We start from the raw sequence: 19,173 nt of genomic DNA, 5'->3' as shown, positions 1-19,173 counted from the left end.
GAAAATTTATGTTCATGGCATAATTATTAATCAAGATTGTATGCTTTTTTAAGGTTTGTTCTATCCTTGCCGGTGGGATGATAAATGCTCTTCAATGGGATGGCAAAAAGGGCGATCAACACACAAGGTGGACCTGTTGCCAATCATGCAACAGAATAAGTCATGGCTGCTTGCAAATATCAGCTTTGTGTTCAACTAAGTAGATATGTGGCTAAAGTGAGAAAAGGCCATTATTTCAGTTTGCATACGTTTTATATTTTTGTTTGGTGCTGCGAGGTTTGAAATACAATGTAGTTCACTATATGTTCCACTAGAGTGCACAATAAAGCTTGGCTGCACAAACGTTGGGAAACACTGATGTTAAATACAGTAATCCTTACTCTCCTTGATTGAAGCTCAAGTTGTTCAGTAAGTCTTATACGACGTCAATATATTTATAGCTTTATAATTCACAACCAATAGTGATCAGAAAACTAGGTATGTGATCAAAATACGTGCACGTCTGTTTTTTTTAAACAATCGACGTCGCAGTAGCTTATTTTTAATATTTAACCTTGTGGGCAATATTACACCACCACATTGTATGTCAAACGCACGGGGTCCACACGCAAAGAACAATGTTCGCATATTGTAGGTCCAAAACAAAGTTGACTTTATAGCGTGCACCCTTGGGTGAGATACTTCACCAGTGTAAATATTTGGCCAGCTGTGTAAAGGGGTGTTCTGTAAAAACCTCGCCAAGTGAGAAAACCAGTTTTGCCGATGGGCTGATGGGGAAATCAATACCAAAAACGATGAACAATGCCAAACATGTTCCCCTGTCTCATTGGGAGAGGAATCACACAAGCAGCAAACAACAACAAACTGACACAATCTCCGTGTGGATTTTAAAACCAAGAATAGCTTGACGCAATCATGTTATTAGTGTAGCGGCGGACACACAGCAGGTACTAACACGGTTCACAACCTCACACTCATTATGGAATTACTCACCAATACCTACCCTGCTGGTAATGAGCGTGTGGTGTCGTACCTTCACTTTGCACAAACACAAGCTCACACCTGAGCCTCTTGTCTCGGTAAAGTTCCTCCCTGTGAATTAGACGTGCAGCCCGTGTCTTGATGTTTTCCAGTGACAGCGGAGCACAGACTGGGGTTGAAACGTGACACTTTAACGATCTGGAAAGCATCCAACAACTCCAGTACATGGCCCCACAACTTCTGTTTTTGTAAAATGACAGAAAAGGCTTCTTTGGGCTCCACATCGTGTTGAATTTTGGTATAAGGTAGGGTCAAGTGTGTCTCCATGGGCAGCTCATAGCGACTTAACATACACAGCTCACTTGTGAGCCCTGACAGGGAGAGAAAGTATCCAGCAGACTCGTCAACCGATAACGGGGGTCGATCGGTCAGCAATTTGGGTCTTAAAAGGCCCCTATCCTGCATGTTTTCTTCCTCCAACGTGCCCGATTTAAATGATCAACATCATTATCGGGCTTCTGCAGAGCTGATCATTTGAATCAAGTGAGTTGGAGGCGGGAGACTTCTAAAGCATGCAGGATAGTGGCCCTTGAGGACCGGATGTGGTGAACCCTGACCCATAGAAAGGAGGCAAGATACAACAGCTTTATTCTTCAACTATTTTGTTCCCCAAGATACATCTCCAATGACACGGCCAAAGGTAGCGAATTGGCATCGATTTACCGTTTACACCTTGTAGAACAGCACTGCATCCCAGATAGCCATTTCTTTCTTTTTAATACATTATTTTCCTCATTTACCTGGAAGAGTAAACATTAGAGGGCAAGCAGCATTCTTAGTTTTATGAAAAGGTCAAAAATATGCATACAGTTGTTGCATTGGGTCTCAAGTGTCAGCAATAAAAGGTACACTTCATGGCACACATCAAATATACTGCCAATAAGTTTATTTCAATTTAGTGTTTGGAAAAAAAACATAAAAACAAAACAGAGCACAGGTTTGATATTATCTTGGTGCAAGGGCGAAGAATTGGGCGTAGAATTAAAATGATCCGCAAAGACAACAAGGAAGGCAAAGAGATGAAAACTCATCTAAAATTTAAATCTGAGCGGGCAGGAAAGAGCCCGTTTCTTCAAACCAGGACCATGCCATGTATAAAATTTACACAATGAAATTCGAGCAATCAAACAAATATTTACAATTCCTTGAAGCAAAATTTTATCCGAACAAAAAACGTGAACAACGTGGGACAAAACAATATTATGCTTTTCGGCGCATGATGCTAAAGCACTTTTTGAGCTACTGTGATCATCATCAATACATTCACTACTTTGAGATTATAACCAAGAGACTGAAGATTTGTTTTCATGCTGTTCAGCCAGATTCTTTTGGTACACCACTGAGCACAATTGGTGTCCTTACATCTGTTTTCTACTTTCTCTTGCAGAGTCAGGCCAGGATAATGTGCCCTTTTTTCCATCAGCTACCCTGCTACTTGAGCTGAACACTTTACTCCAAAAACCTGCAAGTTAACGGTAGTCCCTTTTTTGGCATTGCTGTTTCAGTGGACATTTCTTTGACATGGCAATGTGGTGAATCATAAGGCATTAGCGGACATCTATTTGTGGGCTACATGGCCGAAAGACCTCAGGTTCTTACTGTTGTTAAGAGGATAGCTACAAAATGTTTTCACCTGTTTGGATACCAGCTGGATTTACAAGACCTTCATTGAGCAGATAAATGAGATGAAAACAGGTTTGGGTTAGTTTCGGTCGAACACACTGAAAGACTAAACGCTGTTCACAAGCCAAAGGACTGGAAAAACACAGGATTTTTTTGGGGGGTGGTGGTGGTTTTTGTACCCTACAAACAGCTGTTCATGGCCTTTTCTCCACATGAAGAGCAGTCACTTTGAAGGTCACTTAGAGAGTGAAGGGGATCCTGACTTTGACAAGTACTGATAATGCTGCTTTACAGTGGTCGTGCCTCACACTTCATCAGCAAAGCAAACAAAACCCAAAAACAATTCATATTTAACAAAGACGTATGCTGAATGAACTCTTCGCATGTGACGAATAGGGGGAAAGAGGTGTAGTTTTCCTTCTCATGTGTTAGCACTCCAGTCCATGTGCTGTGTGGGCGTGTAGCCGTACCGGGGGGGAGAGGAGGGTTCGAAACAGGTGAGCTTATTTGACAAGCCTCTTGGCTACATCTGCATATGCAATCTCAATTTCCTTGTCGCTGGGGCATGTGTTGGTGAACTCTTCACGCGTGTAGGCGTTGTTCAGGTACTTCCAGATGGCCGTCATCTCCTTGGGGATGTCAAAACCTCGGTATTTCTTGGCCACCACCTGAAGGAACAGTACCCAAGCAGAGGTTGACATCACAATGAACAAGTAATCTCAACAGGGATCCATCCATTTGCTGTTCATATAGAACTGTAACCAGGACATTTTAGTTAACCTAATGTGCATGTTTGTGCCAAGCAGTAAGAGGTCGGAGTACCCAGAGAACACGCACACATACGCACACTGCACCCACCAATGCCTGAACCGAGATCCAAACCTCAGAAGTGCAAGACAGAGTGATAAGATGCCTATTATGTAATCAAACCTATTTGGTGTCATTCCGTTTTTCCTCTGTCGATTTTTCCTTTGAGAGACGGAGTTCCACTAATAGTGAAACTTCAGGTGATAAAAAAGTGACCTTTGGTGAACTCCTTGATAAGCTATTTAATGCAGCGGCACCTTAACAATATGCAGCTTTGGCAGCAAGTTGCAGTCGGCCAGGGTCATTTCTTCTCCGTCCAAGAATTTGCGGTTGGAAACCTTGACGTCCTCGATGCTGTTGTGATCAATCTCATCAGGCAAAGGTGAGAGAAGATATTCATCCAGCTTCTGCAGTGTTTTCAGAAGCCCGCGCTCCAGTGCTACACAGAACCACAAGAAATGTTGAGGGGTTAATGAAAGATGGATGGATGGAATTCATGTTCAGTCTTGGCTAGGGGTTTGACACATTGCACATGCGAGTAGTATTTCATCAACATACAAACAATGACCTGTAAAAACCTGATCATTGTTGCGCGCTCTTTCTAGCTAGCTAGCTATACTTTGTATGTACAAGATTCATTGCAGTGGCATATTAGACTTCTTTTTTTCAGTTCAGTGGCAATAATGTCCATGTACAGACAACATGGAAAAAAAAGATTGTTCCTGTATTTGTTTCAGTCAATTAATGGTAACACTGGAAAATGTGATATCAATGTTGTTCGCACCACTGTTCAACACGACTACATGTATATTATAGGGCATTTGTCAACAATGCACGACATTCAGATCCACACTGTTTATTTTCACAAGCTTTAAGTTTGTGGCTCAATATTTTCCCATGATGGAGAAGAGATAAGTACAAAATGCCACAGGATCATGGCATTTTGTGACGATGGGAAAATGTTTTCGCGGCATGCAGGAGAACATTTTAGGCAAAATAGACTGAGTATTTTTCAAAAATTAATTGATGCTATGTTATTGACAACATTTCTCAGACTGTTCCTGTGTGGATGAATTGCTAATGAGGGTCGAACAATAGTTCCAAGGATAAGCGGTTTAGATAATGGATGGATGGATGTTTTTCTTCCATCATGTCCTAAAGGATGAGGAGGTGAAGGGCATGTGGAGTAAGCAGAAGAAAAACTGAGGTGTTGTTTGGGGTTATGAAAGCCACCAATCAGGTCAGAGAAATCATGTTGCAGAGCAACTCCAAGTCTCCAAGACTGGATGATTTACTTATTAGCCCACGCAAAAAATTGTAAATTTCCCCAGTGTGGGACAAATAAAGGATCTCTTATCTTAAAATGTGTGGACATGTACAGCTGGCTTTGTGATGTATGATAGCAGCGGGGGAGAGAAAGGGGGGACAATCAGGTTTAAGTTCAGTGATTTTTAGGGCAGATTGGCTGTGACGATTGCGATTTAATATCAGAGAAACAGAAAATACTTGAATACGTGAGTAAGTGTTACAGTTCCACCATTTGTATGTGGCAAAGGAGATTCCTACCTTCATTTGCATCTGGTTTTGAGTTCTTAATGAAGGCCGAAAACTTGGCAAAGATATCCATACCGGCTGTGTTTGACTCCGGGTGTCTTGCGCCAAGTTTGATGTACCTGCACATAAAATATATGGAAACGAGTGGTTGAAGTGTGTTTGGCAATGATGGCACAGAGAGTCCATCGACAAAGTCATAGGCACTGCTGCCACGGAGGTGAGAGAATGCTCACTTGGGCGGGCAGAGGACGTCCTCAAGAAACTCCTCGATCTTGTTGACATCTGTTTTGACCTCGCCATTGAAGGTGACGAAGGGAGGATGTGTCCCCGGGGCAAGATTCTGCAGATCTGCCGGCTTCCTGCATAACACAGAGCAAAGATTCGAGGTGAACAAACAAGAGCAAGTGAGCCGCTTTGCTAACATAACCTTGGCATTCAGACATGAAAAGTAAAATAAATGCATTGTCACAAATTAGCTAAAACAAACAGGTCAAGCTTCGAGGTAATTCATCAAGAAGTGGTGGTTTTCTCTGTGTTTATGTCTGTCTCTGGTGTGTATATTTGCGCCCCGCTCTCTGTGGCCTTCGAGCATCCATTTGCATTTCAAACCAGATGTCCCTGTTGGCAGATGACACTGACACACAAACAAAAACGAGCATGTGTCGAATGGTTTGTGTGTAAACAAAGGCTTCATTCTCTTCAGCGTTCAACAACGCACTTCGCTCTAATTTCATTGAGCCTCACATAATTCAACGAAAAACAAAACACCTAACTAGAGCTCTTGAGGTAAAAAGTAAAGTAATAAGGAGGTGGGAACAATTTGGGCGAAGGCATCCATGGCTACAAAAACAGGAAATAACACCAACACTTTGGAATGCAAAGGGGAAGTGGCACCCTTGGCCTATGATATCACTGAACAGTGGATAAGAAGCGGCCATAAAAATCGCAGACATTCATTCCTGATACAAAATATTACACCCATCAGAGGCCAACTCAGGGAATATAACCTATTAGACCTGGATCAGTGACATTTGAAACTCATTTCCTCCTTCAGATGTAGCATTATATACTGTTCTAATTTAAAGTAATAAAAAAAGATCCATGTATACACACAGCAAACATACACACAACAGTTCATTTTGGTGCGGCTTGCAAAGAAAGACAAAAATGAAGTCGAATTTTTATGAATCCTACGGAGGGAAAAAGTAGGGGGTTTAGTCAAAGATTGTCTGGTGCCGGAATATGCTCTTGCAGCTGGCAGGAAATGCAGTCAGCATTGCAAGAGGATCACCATTATTTTGATCTCTGTGATGATAAATAACATGTTGTCCAGCAAAGCGGGAAGGATGTGTGTGGATTCTGTGGCCTCAAACGAGCCGGAGTGTATATTTTCTCAAATTTTCTCCAGGCTGGGAAAGGGTCATGGGAAAACCAAACAGTGGGGAGACAGTGAGCGTGCCACGGGTGGGGCTGGATCAAAGTGTTCCACAGCTCCTGAAGATTACTGAGGAATTACGTCAACAAGCCACAACATTATGACCACTTCAGACACCTTTTTTTCCCATTAGAATAATCTGCCAGCACATGACTAAACAAAAGTTGCCAAATTATATGTACACTGAAAAAATGATGACTTTGTTGCAATACACACAAACTTGTCGAGAGAAGTTGTTAAGCCTGTTAAGTTGAACAGCAAAGATATTATTCGGGTGTGTGAATGGCATTAGATGAATACGCAGTTGAATTGTATATTCTGCCATCTAGTGGAAGGGCCATTATGGTAATTATTTCTGCCTGCCATTATGCGTAACTGGCATAGAAAGAGGAACAAAGAAAAAATGATTACAAATCATTTTTTGATCAATTGAATGATATTAGATTATTTCCTAAAGCACGCCCAATAATTTCTCCTGGTATTTGAAATGAGATGCGGTACATTGATGATGTAACTCATTGGGGTAACGAAAACATTAGACACAGCTCCCATTATGATGCTGTCCAGTTGTATACCAATGCACAGTGCAAACTCCAAACACCATCCACATTAACATATTGTGAAATTATTTCCAGAAATATTCACAAAAATCAATGAAAACACCCTATGTAGCCTAAATGCAATTTGAAGTAGTTCATTGTTAAATATTGTCAGAGAATTTTGCTGCACAATGTTTTACAGATGTATGAAGACATTTTAAAATATAAACAAGAGCTGTTCAGAAATGCTGCCCATCCATTCTTGTTCTGGTAGAATATCGTCAAATTATTATTTGAGTTTTGCTTTTGTTGTATTTAGCTCATATCACCCACTCGTATTTAACACTTTACTACTACTCTCATACGCAATAATGTAGTGACAGTTTTATTGACAGGGTGACATTACGCTGCCAGAAACAACTATTTCGTGAGTCAACTCATCGCCAACAGTAGTCGCGATGAGTTGACTGACTCATCGGATCATATGGAAATCGCATAATCAATATACAACATATACTCCATCCATCCATTTTCCGAACCGCTTGATCCTCACTAGGGTCGCGGGGGGTGCTGGAGCCTATCCCAGCCGTCTTCGGGCAGTAGGCGGAGGACACCCTGAATCAGTTGCCAGCCAATCGCAGGGCACACAGAGACGAACAACCATCCACGCCCACACACACACCTAGGGACAATTTAGAGTGTTCAATCAGCCTGCCATGCATGTTTTTGGAATGTGGGAGGAAACCGGAGCACCCGGAGAAAACTCACGCAGGCCCGGGGAGAACATGCAAACTCCACAACATATACTGTAATATGGAAAAAGAACAACATACTACAAATTGGGGCTGGGACAGATTAATTACATTTCCATTCATTTCAATGGAAAAATTTACCTCGATTTACAAACGTTTCAAGTTCCAAACGGGATCACCGAATCAATTACAGTAGGTTCATAAATTTAGATACCACTGTATATGCACAATGTTTTGCCATGCTGGCTAGCCAACCGCACCCGTTGAGCTGGCGGAGCTGCCCCGACTGTCATACATGTTTGAAGCCATTTTTTTTTTACACTGAGGAAGATGCAATGACATCAACAAATGCCGATTCGCGATTAGTGGGTAGAGTCCAAATCTTGTCAACCACTGACAAGCTATGATACTTTCAAGTCAAACTGTACCTATTTGCTTGCTCCTTTCCAAATCATTTTGGACCTATTCATAATAGCACATGGCAAGTAACTGACAAATGACAAATTGGAATACTTGGGATGTACAATGTGATTGACAGAGCCATAATCCCAGCCCCCTCATCCTGGTCAATGGAGACATTATACAGTACTTGTTCTTTCTCTCTCACCAACAAAAAAATGTCCAACAAAAGGGAATGAAACACTGAACCTTCTGTATGTGAGATTGACAATGTAAAGGAATCTGGAGCATATTTTAATTTGAAAATATTTCATTTAGTTATGATCATATGATTATTCCCATTTTAATTGTCTTTCGTTTTAAGTGCAGAACTTTGTTACAGCTGTGGTTGTTGTGAAAATGCTACAGCATATAAATAGAGTTCGGGTGAGTTCAGTCATTTTCGAAATAAATTTATATGCATCGAATGTGTGACACATTGTACGTAACTACAAAGAAGCACAAAACAGAGAGAATGGATGCACCTCTTAAGGTCCACAGTGGTGACGTTGAAGACGACGCCTTTAAGCCACAGGATCATAAAGAGCCGCTGGGAGAAGGGACAGTTTCCAATGCTCTCTCCATCGCTTCCTGCCTACAATAAACACAGACAGCAATTTTAATCAGCAATGTGCGCCTTTTTCTCCCAACATGCTAGCCACATCCCCAAAAAAACCACACCTCTACCATGCTGTAACATTATTTGCAAGCATATCATTGAAAAATGTAAACTCGTGTCTCAAGAATAAAAAAAAATAATGAAACCACAACTAGCACACTAAACCTTACGGTCCATTTGTTGGTATTGTATTCTTTACAAACACTTTTACACATGACTGGCTGAGTGGAGTAAGGGGGGGGGGGGGGGGGACGAAAGCGCCGAATGCCTTCTCTTATGCCTGCTCACACTTTGCCTCCATTTATCTGGAGAGCTACTTTCCAGAGTAAGCGGAAACCTCTGAAGTGACTCACACGCTGGCGTCTTTTTTCCTATAATTGTAGACTGCACAAAGAACACTGAAGAGTTGGGATTGAGATCAATGCAAGTACCCTTTTAACCAAGAGCAAAGTTCACTTTTCTCACTGATTGACAGACCAAAAAATAAAATTTAAATACATGAACACTTTTTTTCTCAAATACACGAGTCTAATAAATATACCAGGGCAGATGTGCAAAGATGAAAGCTTATGAATGAATCGTGAATTAAAAAAAGAATACAGGTTTAAAGCCGTCGCTGAATGGAAGACTTTGTTATGAAATTTTGAGTCGACTCATTTCTGGTGTGAACAGGGTGGCTGCTGTTGTCCTCTGTGTAACAACCAGTGGAATGACCCTCTTTCATCTGCTGGTTTCCATTGTACGGCGGCTGTCCCTCCCTCCACAACATCGCACCCACCTCCCATTTCAATTCGATATCAGAGAGGCTTGGGTCAGATCACTGTCTTTGAACTGCAAATTGCAAATGGGGTTTTTATCAGCCGAATTTACATCACATGGATGAACCTGAAGCAAAACAATGTGGTGATGAATCAATTTCCCTCAATGGGCCACCACAACTATAGTTGATTGTTGATCGATTCAGGTGTAGATCAAGGGTAAAAATGCAAGATGGCAACTGACAATATCAGACAAGACATTTACAACCAGCCACAAAGTGTCACAGACCAACTCAAAGGTAAAACTCAGTCTTTTCGGTGACCCTCGCAATGCAATGTTAGTTACAAATAAACATTTCCTGTAGTTCGGCACATTCACCTAAGACAGCCTGAATCCAAAATGATCAACAGCAGCTGACAATGACACAGGCTTCTCCACATTCTCTCGATAAGCCTGTTGTCGCAGCTGTGACCGTGCCTGAAAGAGAACAGAGTGTAACTCCCTGCCAAAGACAAATAATGCAGATAGAGGGGCAAATCGCAGGAAATGGGGAGACATGAGGGATGACAGGTCGTGATCTTCGGCAGAAGCATGAACAAGCAGTAACAACTGCTTTGGGACGATGCAACTAAACAGAAAAGATGGGAAAGCAGGACTTAACCCGCTGCTCAGTTCTTCTTCCTTCTCCAACTCAATTTCATCCCTCTCTCCTTATCCTGGGCCCCTCTGTTGTGTGTGTGTGTGTGTGTGGGAGGGGGTTCGCCATTAGCGCAGAGGAGAGAGAAAGTATGCCAGATATGTCCTGTTAGTCCTGTCAAAAAGGGTGCCTTGTTTACTTTAGGTAATGATACTGGGGTGGTAGGATTAAATTTCACAAGTTGAGTTTCCATGCAGAACAGCTCACTGTACTATCCAAGTCACGTGACCTTCTGGGGTAATTCAACTAGAAAACCAGATAAAACAACAGTAGCCTAATCATAGCACAATTTGCAACACTGTTATTTAAAAAAAAACAAACAAAAACAAGAAAAAACCCCAATAACAACAAAAAGCGTCACTCAGAATATTTGTTCTGCAGCCAGAGCTCCTCTGTAAAAAGCATGACCGAACATTCTGTACAGGCAACACAAAGCGCTTTTTGTTTTTAATTTTAGGCACATCACCACTTAGCAACTGGCAACCCTCATGCCCTGTTGAGTGGGGGAGGCTTAGTTCACAGCCCAATAAAATAACAGGGTGATGCCAGACAATTATTTGGACGTCCTTATAAAATGAAGATCACTTGGAAGAGGTGAACATTTTTCAAGAATGTTGAACAATTGTTCATATTACCTCACCCATTTGGTTGTCTGCCAAGAAAATAAAAGTACTCAAATATTGCAAACAGTTACAACACCCTTCAGAAAAGACTTGGCTCTCTTCAGTAAATAAACAATATGAAAATTCATGGTGACACAAGACAAGTCACGTTTGTTCACAATCTCAAATGGATAGAACTTGGATACAAACTCGTCAGCTGGTTTATCTAATGTCAAAAAAATGTATACAGCTGCTGCGCGGAGGAGTGAGTTATGTTGAAGTCATCTCAGAGTCAACCATGTGCTGTGAGCCTATTTGGTCAGATGAGCCAATTATGCATTTTGATATTATCTCGATCAGACATCCTTTCCGACAGAGGTGAACAATTGCTTTTCCTGGGGGGCCGTGTGAGAAACTGGAACATTTATCAAAGGAGAAAAAAAAAGACTACGAACCTCAATTGTGTTTAATCTTCCGCCCACTCAGAGTTAAAATACTGGGCTTCTTTGGTCCCCTAATCATTTTCTAACAGTAGAGTAAAATAAACTACCTGGAGATAATGAAGCTAATTTGCTTGACTTTTGCCAGATCGCACCATTATATGTGACTCATGGAGAGGTGGACTACGGACTACCATGTATGTCAATCAAGTGAAAAATTTCATAACTGATGACAGGCAGGCATCCATTTTTTTAAAAATATTTCACTGCCATTGACAGGCATGAAACTGGGAGGGCTTGCAGTGATGGAGTTAATGGCATATTCCCACACTGCCTTGGGAACAGACCGGTCCATCACGATATCACGTCATGGTCACTCCGGCTTCAAAGGCTGACTATAATCAGTTTATTATCTTCAAGTACTACAAAGTTGCGGGAGGCAGCAGGCAGGGACAATGATTCCTTTTCCTTTTCAGACCAGGCAAGGTCCAGACAGTAAGCTCACAGCCTAATTTTAGTAACTTGCCGGCCAGGCTCACCCCTCCCCAACACACTTTATATTCTAAAATTGGGTGGGGTGCTCAACAAGTTCAGGCCACATTTTGACCGAATAAGGAGCTGATGAACAACCCAGCAGCTTTCCTCTTTGAGCTGCCAAACGCAGAAGAGATTTTGAATTGGGAAGGGCGCAGCTATGGCAACCACATGGCAACGCCGCTCCCCATTTCCTGGACTGTCATGCATGCTGGTGTAGCATAAGCTCTGTGACAGGAGGGTAAAACAAAATGATACTTTAAAAAAGACTGATGTATAGTGGTAGACTGAACCAGAGTTAAAGGAAAATGGGAAAAAAAAGAGGCAAGCTTTTCACCGTTTCATAATCCAACACACAAAATGACAGGAACAGCACATAGGACTGTAGTTGGGAAAGTGACACGCCATCCTTACATTTAGGTATTACTTTACACTACAGTTTGCACAAAACAGAATCACAAGTGAAAAATACAGTACAGTACTCCAAATCCTTCAGGATACCAGACCAAATTTCAAATTAGGGCTTTTCCCACACAAAATACGAGTTGATCATTCTCCAATGCAAGTTTGAATAAGTGAATGCTTTAACATGATAATAGTCATATTTATACATCACATCAACACTATTTCACCCATCAGCTGTGCATATTGGCAAGTACCATATTTGTGGATCGGGTGAATTCCATCCATCCATCCATTTTCCGAACCGCTTGATCCTCACAAGGGTCCCAGCCGTCTTTGGGCAGTAGGTGGGGGACACCCTGAATCAGTTGCCAGCCAATCACAGGGCACACAGAGACGAACAACCATCCACGCCCACACTCACACCTCGGGACAATTTAGAGCGTCCAATCAGCCTGCCATGCATGTTTTTGGAATGTGGGAGGAAACCGGAGCACCCGGAGAAAACCCACACAGGTCCGGGGAGAACATGCAAACTCCACACAGGGAGGCCGGAGCTGCACTGTGAAGCCGACGTGCTAACCACTGCACTACCGGGCCGCCCATCGGGTGAGTTATGTCTAATAATTCCCCTTGTCTAAGAAGGCCATTGCGATGAGTTGTAATAAAAGTCAGAGCCTTCTGGATCATGGCAGCACCATAACATCCCATGACACAGCTCTGACTCATGCCGACGTCACTCAGTGGAAACTCCTCAACTTCTCATCAGACACAAGACTACTGTGCTAAAGGAAACAATTAGCTACGCGTTCCAATGAGACATAACCAACCACATTCCTTCTTCATTGAGGCTCATTGTGGTACTGTCCAGCCAAGGAATTTGGATGGGCAAGAAGACTTTACGGATGAAAAAATTATTTTCCTTTCGACTTATCCTGTTAGGCGTCGCCGCAGCGAGTCAACTTTTTCCATTGAAGTCTATCTCCCGCATCCTCGTCTCAAACACCAATTGCCAACTCATGTCTTCCCTTACAATAAAGTTTAAGGAAAAGAATGAGAAAGAGCAACAAACCATGTGGTGGGGAGATATGCGGGATAATGGGATAAAAGATGCATATATTTCATTATTAGTTCAAACATCATGCTTGCCTCCTGGGTGCATCGGAAACTGGCTGAATATGCATGGCCAAATTTTTAACATGACATCCACTGTTTGTGGTCTTAATGGAAGAGATGTTGAAATGAAATAAAAATACAGTAGCTAGTTTTTTTGGACATAACATGGAAGATGAATGAATGAATGAATGGTTTTATGACTTTTTTTAATCATGTCAATCTACACAAAGGTACACAAATGCTATGATTTTGTGATCGGAGGGGCAAGGGCCCAGCACAAAGGCTTTCCGCTCACACAAGGCTAAAGAGTGCTTCAGATGCGCGATTCAGAGTATAAGGTGCACCTTCAATGAATGGCCTATTTTAAAACTGTTTTCATATACTGTATATAGGGCGCACCGCATAATAAGGCTCATAGAATAGAAGCTACAATAGTGGCTGCAGTTGCATTATGCATCCACTAGATAGAGCTATGCTAAAGGGAATACAATACAGCTAGATTTATAGAGCGTTTGCACAACTACCGCAGCTGTAACAAAGTGCTTTACAGAGCATTTAAAACACCATGTCCAAGAAATCAGAATATCATCCATATATAAGGCGCTTTGGATGACAAGGCACACTCTTGGCTTTTGAGAAAAATCGAATGCTTTAGGTATGCCTTATAGCAATGATGTCATTGATCAATCGGACAAATTATGACATTACAGGTCTTTTTCCAGGTCATTTATTCAAAGATAACAACCGTGCATTGCGATTTGTAATTTACAGTACTGTATCAGCCTCTGTTTTCTTTATAAGTGCAAAATGGAGGAGAAGCTGTGTTCAGAGAAAAAAAAACAACATTCTTGAATCATAAACCATTCGTGTCTGTTTCCTCATTTGTGATGCTGACTGCAGCAATGCTTGAGTGCTTGAGAAAGACAAACAGTGATAGTGATTTTCCTACTTCTTAGTTGTTTGGAACACCACCCAAGCAGTAGAAGAATGGTGGGCATAGAGAAACAAAAAAACAATGAAAAAGTTTATGGCTTTTAGCAAAGACAGTCACATGTAACATCCTTTCCAGCTTCATCAGATGAAAAACATTAACTACCAATGGCCATTATGTTTCTATAAAAAGAAAAAGTCAAGTCAAAGCCACGTGGCTTTGACTTGACTTCACAAACTCAAACTGAAAGTTACATTTTACTCAAGGACTCTTGTATGACCAAGTCAGCCAAGAGTTTGGTTCATAATTACAATTTCATATTTTCTAGATACATTGGAATCTTTTTTTAAGATAAGCTTCTTTCATGTTTTGCTCATTTTAATTCCTATTCAGTGGTAAATCCATGTATCTTAAATTGAAATTATATTTCACTCAACAATAATACTAGCAATTCTTGCTTTTTTTTTATTTATAGTCATCAATTAATTTAATCAACTGTCTTACTTTCTCCTAATTTTGACTGGAATATAAAAAAGTAGCAGATGAAGATGATTTCATGGTGCATTGTGAAAGTTTTGGTTCGCTATCAAATTGTCTGATATTGTTCACCCGCATTCTTGCAACGAGTCGGAGATTCAGATAGTGATTTTTCACATCAGCCTTACGTTCAGGAAATCCGGGTGGGTCTAGTCCAGCTCGTCTGGTTTCCTCCCACATATGCAAAACATGCTTCTTGGATTAACAGAATACCCTGAATTAAGGTGTAAACATGAGTATGAACGGTTGTTTGCATATGCAAATGAGTGGAGATTAATCCAGGGTGTACTCAAGAGGTTATGTCAACTGGGATAGGCTCCAGTTACCCACGCCCCTTAATGAGGACAAGCTATAGAGAAAATGGATTCCATCCTACAGTTCCCATCAGACACACACACAGTCAGGCATTATGCTGTCCAGACAAAAAAGATGTTTCCTGGCTTGCATGTGACTGCTGTCTGTAAACCTCCTTCCCAGTTTTTGACATTTTTCATTGTGTGTAGTGTACGGTATATGCACAAGGAATAAAAATAAGATGTAGAAAATAACTAATAACAGCTCATGGTTGATCCTCATTTTTCTGGTAACGATCATGCCCAGCTGCTACCAATGTGATAAACAGAGTTCTACACAGCTGAAGCACCAGCATTTATTCCCACAGCAACTGGTGTTAAAATTGTTGAAAAAAAATGGGATATGTGTTGTTTGCAATAGTTAGCAGAGTCAATAATTGCTGTGAAGGAATTTTGGCCCGTTTTCTTCCTAACCCTTACCTAAACTTAATCGTATTGGAATATTTTCAATGCACTCATGAAAAGCACTCCGAGTAATTTTGGTTGGCCATCCACACTCCAGGTTCACTACTGTTCAGCGTTCTCACCATTTGTGGATTATGGCTCTGGCTGTGGTTGATGCCCGATTTGATTTCTGACATAGGCAGAGTCGTTTCTGGAAGACAGTATTCGCGTATACAGGCTACTATGTGTTTTTGATGTAACACAATCTCCAGGTGCACGCTAACTTAACCCTGGAGAACCCACGGGGTCAAATTTGGCCCCTATAAATTCTGCTACTCAAATGCTACCCTTAAATCCCAAAGGGTCAAATTTGGCCCGAATCCTAAATTAGGATTATAGCATTAAATATTTGAAAAAACATATTTTGGTGTTCAGTGAACATATAGCAGTCATTTAATGTAAAATGCATTCTTTTCCAAAGAAGAAAAGGGTTCTTGGGTTTTCCAGGGTTAATGAAGCATCGACTATGGATTACGGAAGCACTAGTAAGGTGGCATCATCGAAAAAGGGCATCTCGCATTAAGCGCTGCTAAACGATGGCAACAGATGGCATACAATACAGTGTCAGTGTCATTAAATCAGTTTTTAGCACCCTTAATTAGCAATTAAATATTATTTCAGGACGTTAGCAAGAGTTTGTGATGGGAAAATAAAATGCCAAAAACACAGTCTCAAAGACAAGTCAAGTCAGCCGTTACACCGCGACACGCTGCTGGGTACAACTTCTAAATAAAACATTCTGGCATTGGTGTCCAGAAAATATTTGGTAAGGTAGGGTATATTTTGAAGATGGCATGAACAATAGTTGTGGCAGTAAGCTTGACCACAGCGAAACAGTTGCCTCCATCTAACCCTATTTTGTGTGTCCTCTTCTCTCACACCAGCTACCTTCATGTCCTCTTTCACTACATCCATAAACCTCCCCTTTGGTCTTCCTCTCAGCCTCCTGCCTGGCGGTTTAATCACACAGAACGTGCTAACAAAGAATTTATGATGCATCAGCCATATAGAGTCCAGCCCTGCATCACACATTTGAGAGGGTGCACAGTCCAAGCAAGGAGTGGCAGAAAGAAAGAGCTGGCCACATCATGTGTGAACCTTCCAGGCCTGCGGATGACGTTATCTCTCCTTCAGACTGTGAGCGATTCAATGCCCTGGTAAAGAAATGTCTCGGATGAATGAGAATATCCACAAGCACACTGTGTCTACGTTTACATGCTGTCAACCTTTTAGCTAATGTCAAAATTCTGGTTGCTACACTTTTGCGAATAACCCATTGACACCAATCAATTGGAATACTCCAATCTAAACCATTACACACAGACAAGATCGCAACACAAATACAGTACACGTCATTTCCGCTTCTTACTTTCAACCTTCAATAAAAGACATATTCATGTCTTTAACCACACAAATTAAGTAGTCTGTTTCCTCCAGGCTCCAAAAGAGTGGTGCTGTGCTCTGTCTCCGAGTTTCGCTAGATGTTTACCTTTGCTTTTCTATTTCCAGTTGGCTGCGCGCCAAACATGGAATAAAAGTAGTTCTGTACTAAAAAAAAACAATATTATTTCTGAATTGAGTACATGCAGAAAACAAATTAATGTTCTTGTCACTGGAGATATTCCAATTTGCATTTATATTACCACATAGTGAAGTTCGAAAAGAACTACCCAGGTGGTCTTAGTCAGGGCTTTAAAACAGGAATATGAACATATTTGGGGGTTTGGTGGGTGTTTAAATGGCCTTGCACAACTGGAAGATTATTAATGTTCCAATTTTAAAAGAGTTATTACTGCATGTCAATGTAGTCTGTGTGAGATATTATTCTGGCACCAACAAAAGCTGCACTTTACATCACTGGCAGCAGAAGAGGATTTTCTGACGTTAAACCAACCCAAAATGGAAGACAAGCAGAGACCAGTATAAAATTGTGACTAAATCATATTAAACGTTAGGCCAAATGTTGCTCACACCAGGATGACACTATATACATGGCACTCAGGTGAAGCAAGTGTAACACAGGATTTTTGGTTTATTTGTTTTTGGTCCGAAACATACACACCGACTGCACCACCACTCAATTCAATACAATTACCCCCTCACGAAGCACACCCATCTTGTGCAAAACGATGTTCCCCACCCCCCTTTCTCCCCTTTTCCCGCCCTGCATAAGAAACCCCACAGAGCCATGCAGTCTCTTTCAGCACAGCATCAACAATTTAACGTCCAGATTTCAGAGATAATAACGAACATGGACCATATGAGGCATCACGGCCTTGAAAAGTTATGTACATTCGCCATTAACAACCCAAGTAAAGGGTCGTCCCTGTGAATTTTATGGACATTATTCTTTGTCCATGCAACAGTCCCACTAAACTGCCTCCACGACCAAAAATGCCAAACTGACCTGAAATTGACATTCAAATCGGGTCTGGTGGTCTCATTGACTAGTCATAGCTCAACCCATACATTTCCATGTACGGTGGTTCAACACAACCAAGTCATTTACTTAAACAATGAACTTACTGTACATGGAAAAAAACGAGATGAAATATTTTTGTTATCAACAAGGCAACGAGGAGAACTGCATCCGCCGTGTCATTGTGAGTGCCGGGGTTATGTATACACGAGTGTGGAGCTCCTATTGCTGGAGGGCTCCACTAAGAAGACAATAGCCAATGAACTAAAGCGCGCAAGGGCCATGTTATCGCTACTCCAAATGGTCTTCGCCCAGCACATGGCAAAAGCTGCATTCGTCTTTGAAAAAAAAACACAGTTCGCAAGTGTCTCGTAGTTTTAGCGGACAGCAAGATGCTCACAACATTTCTTACCTTGACGAACAGCTCGATAACAGGCTCGTTGTCCGCCTTTACGCCGTTTTGCGGTACCGACAGTGACATGGCGACCGCTACTTTCTCTTAACTTCAGCTGGAAGGAAAGGCTACTTTTGCTCTGGTCCACCACGCCCAACGTAAATCGCTCCTTTTCTCCACCCCTTCCCCGCACCGAGGTCCACGCTGTGCTTTGTCTGGCCAGAAAGAGCCCGCCGCGGGCGCTGGAGGTACAAAAGCCTACTCGACAGTCGCGTCCGCCACGCGTCCGCGCCCCAATGTCGCCGTGCAAGACTTCAACGGGGAGATAAAGTGACGTCACTGGAGTGAAATGCTTGCGACTTGAGCAAAGAACCTGAAGAAGCCGACAAGTTCAGCAATTGGGTTTTATTTTTACAAAACGTACCGTCATCGGCAGCGGTAAAATACGAAAATGTGGGAGGGAATGAGAGGCGGAGTAAAGATGCCTCTGTGAGAGCACAATTATGGTGGATTCGCCCCGGATGTCCTGATGTGGATATTATGGAGTGTTTCCCAACCAAAGGGGACATTCACATTATATCGAAACAATCTCCTCTCAATTTAGTGTCAAATCTGAGTGTTGCGCACAGCAATTGGGAATCAGTTATCCCAGGTGTCTTCGGGCATTAGGTGGGGGACACCCAGAACCGATTGCCAGCCAATCGCAGAGCACACAGAGACGAACAACAATTGGAATA

At 41.8% G+C, this 19,173-nt stretch overlaps 1 protein-coding gene across 1 annotated transcript; it reads right to left on the bottom strand.

Annotated features, from left to right (window-relative positions):
• Nucleotides 1-1,910: 1,910 nt before the first annotated feature.
• Nucleotides 1,911-18,841, bottom strand: clic4 (chloride intracellular channel 4). The gene is made up of 6 exons (XM_052086956.1): nt 18,455-18,841; nt 8,675-8,784; nt 5,259-5,384; nt 5,038-5,144; nt 3,729-3,910; nt 1,911-3,332 (listed from the first exon to the last, which is right to left on the bottom strand). Exons 1-6 carry the CDS (start codon nt 18,521-18,523, stop codon nt 3,168-3,170), a joined length of 759 nt encoding a protein of 252 aa, XP_051942916.1. The 5' UTR covers nt 18,524-18,841; the 3' UTR covers nt 1,911-3,167.
• Nucleotides 18,842-19,173: the final 332 nt, after the last annotated feature.

The sequence above is a fragment of the Hippocampus zosterae genome, chromosome 14, assembly GCF_025434085.1.
Source record: "Hippocampus zosterae strain Florida chromosome 14, ASM2543408v3, whole genome shotgun sequence".
NCBI classification, from domain to species: domain Eukaryota; kingdom Metazoa; phylum Chordata; class Actinopteri; order Syngnathiformes; family Syngnathidae; genus Hippocampus; species Hippocampus zosterae.
Note: the sequence above shows the minus strand (reverse complement) of the source record. Positions and strands in the feature narration are given on the sequence as shown.

What these genes read in the sequence shown, in the direction of transcription:
- clic4 (XM_052086956.1), bottom strand. Translation starts at nt 18,523, where the DNA reads ATGTCACTGTCGGTACCGCAAAACGGCGTAAAGGCGGACAACGAGCCT. An exon ending in TTATCGAGCTGTTCGTCAAG is followed by an intron (nt 8,785 to 18,454) that starts GTAAGAAATGTT and finishes TGTTTATTGTAG; the next exon opens with GCAGGAAGCGATGGAGAGAG. An exon ending in ACCACTGTGGACCTTAAGAG is followed by an intron (nt 5,385 to 8,674) that starts GTGCATCCATTC and finishes TGTGTTATGCAG; the next exon opens with GAAGCCGGCAGATCTGCAGA.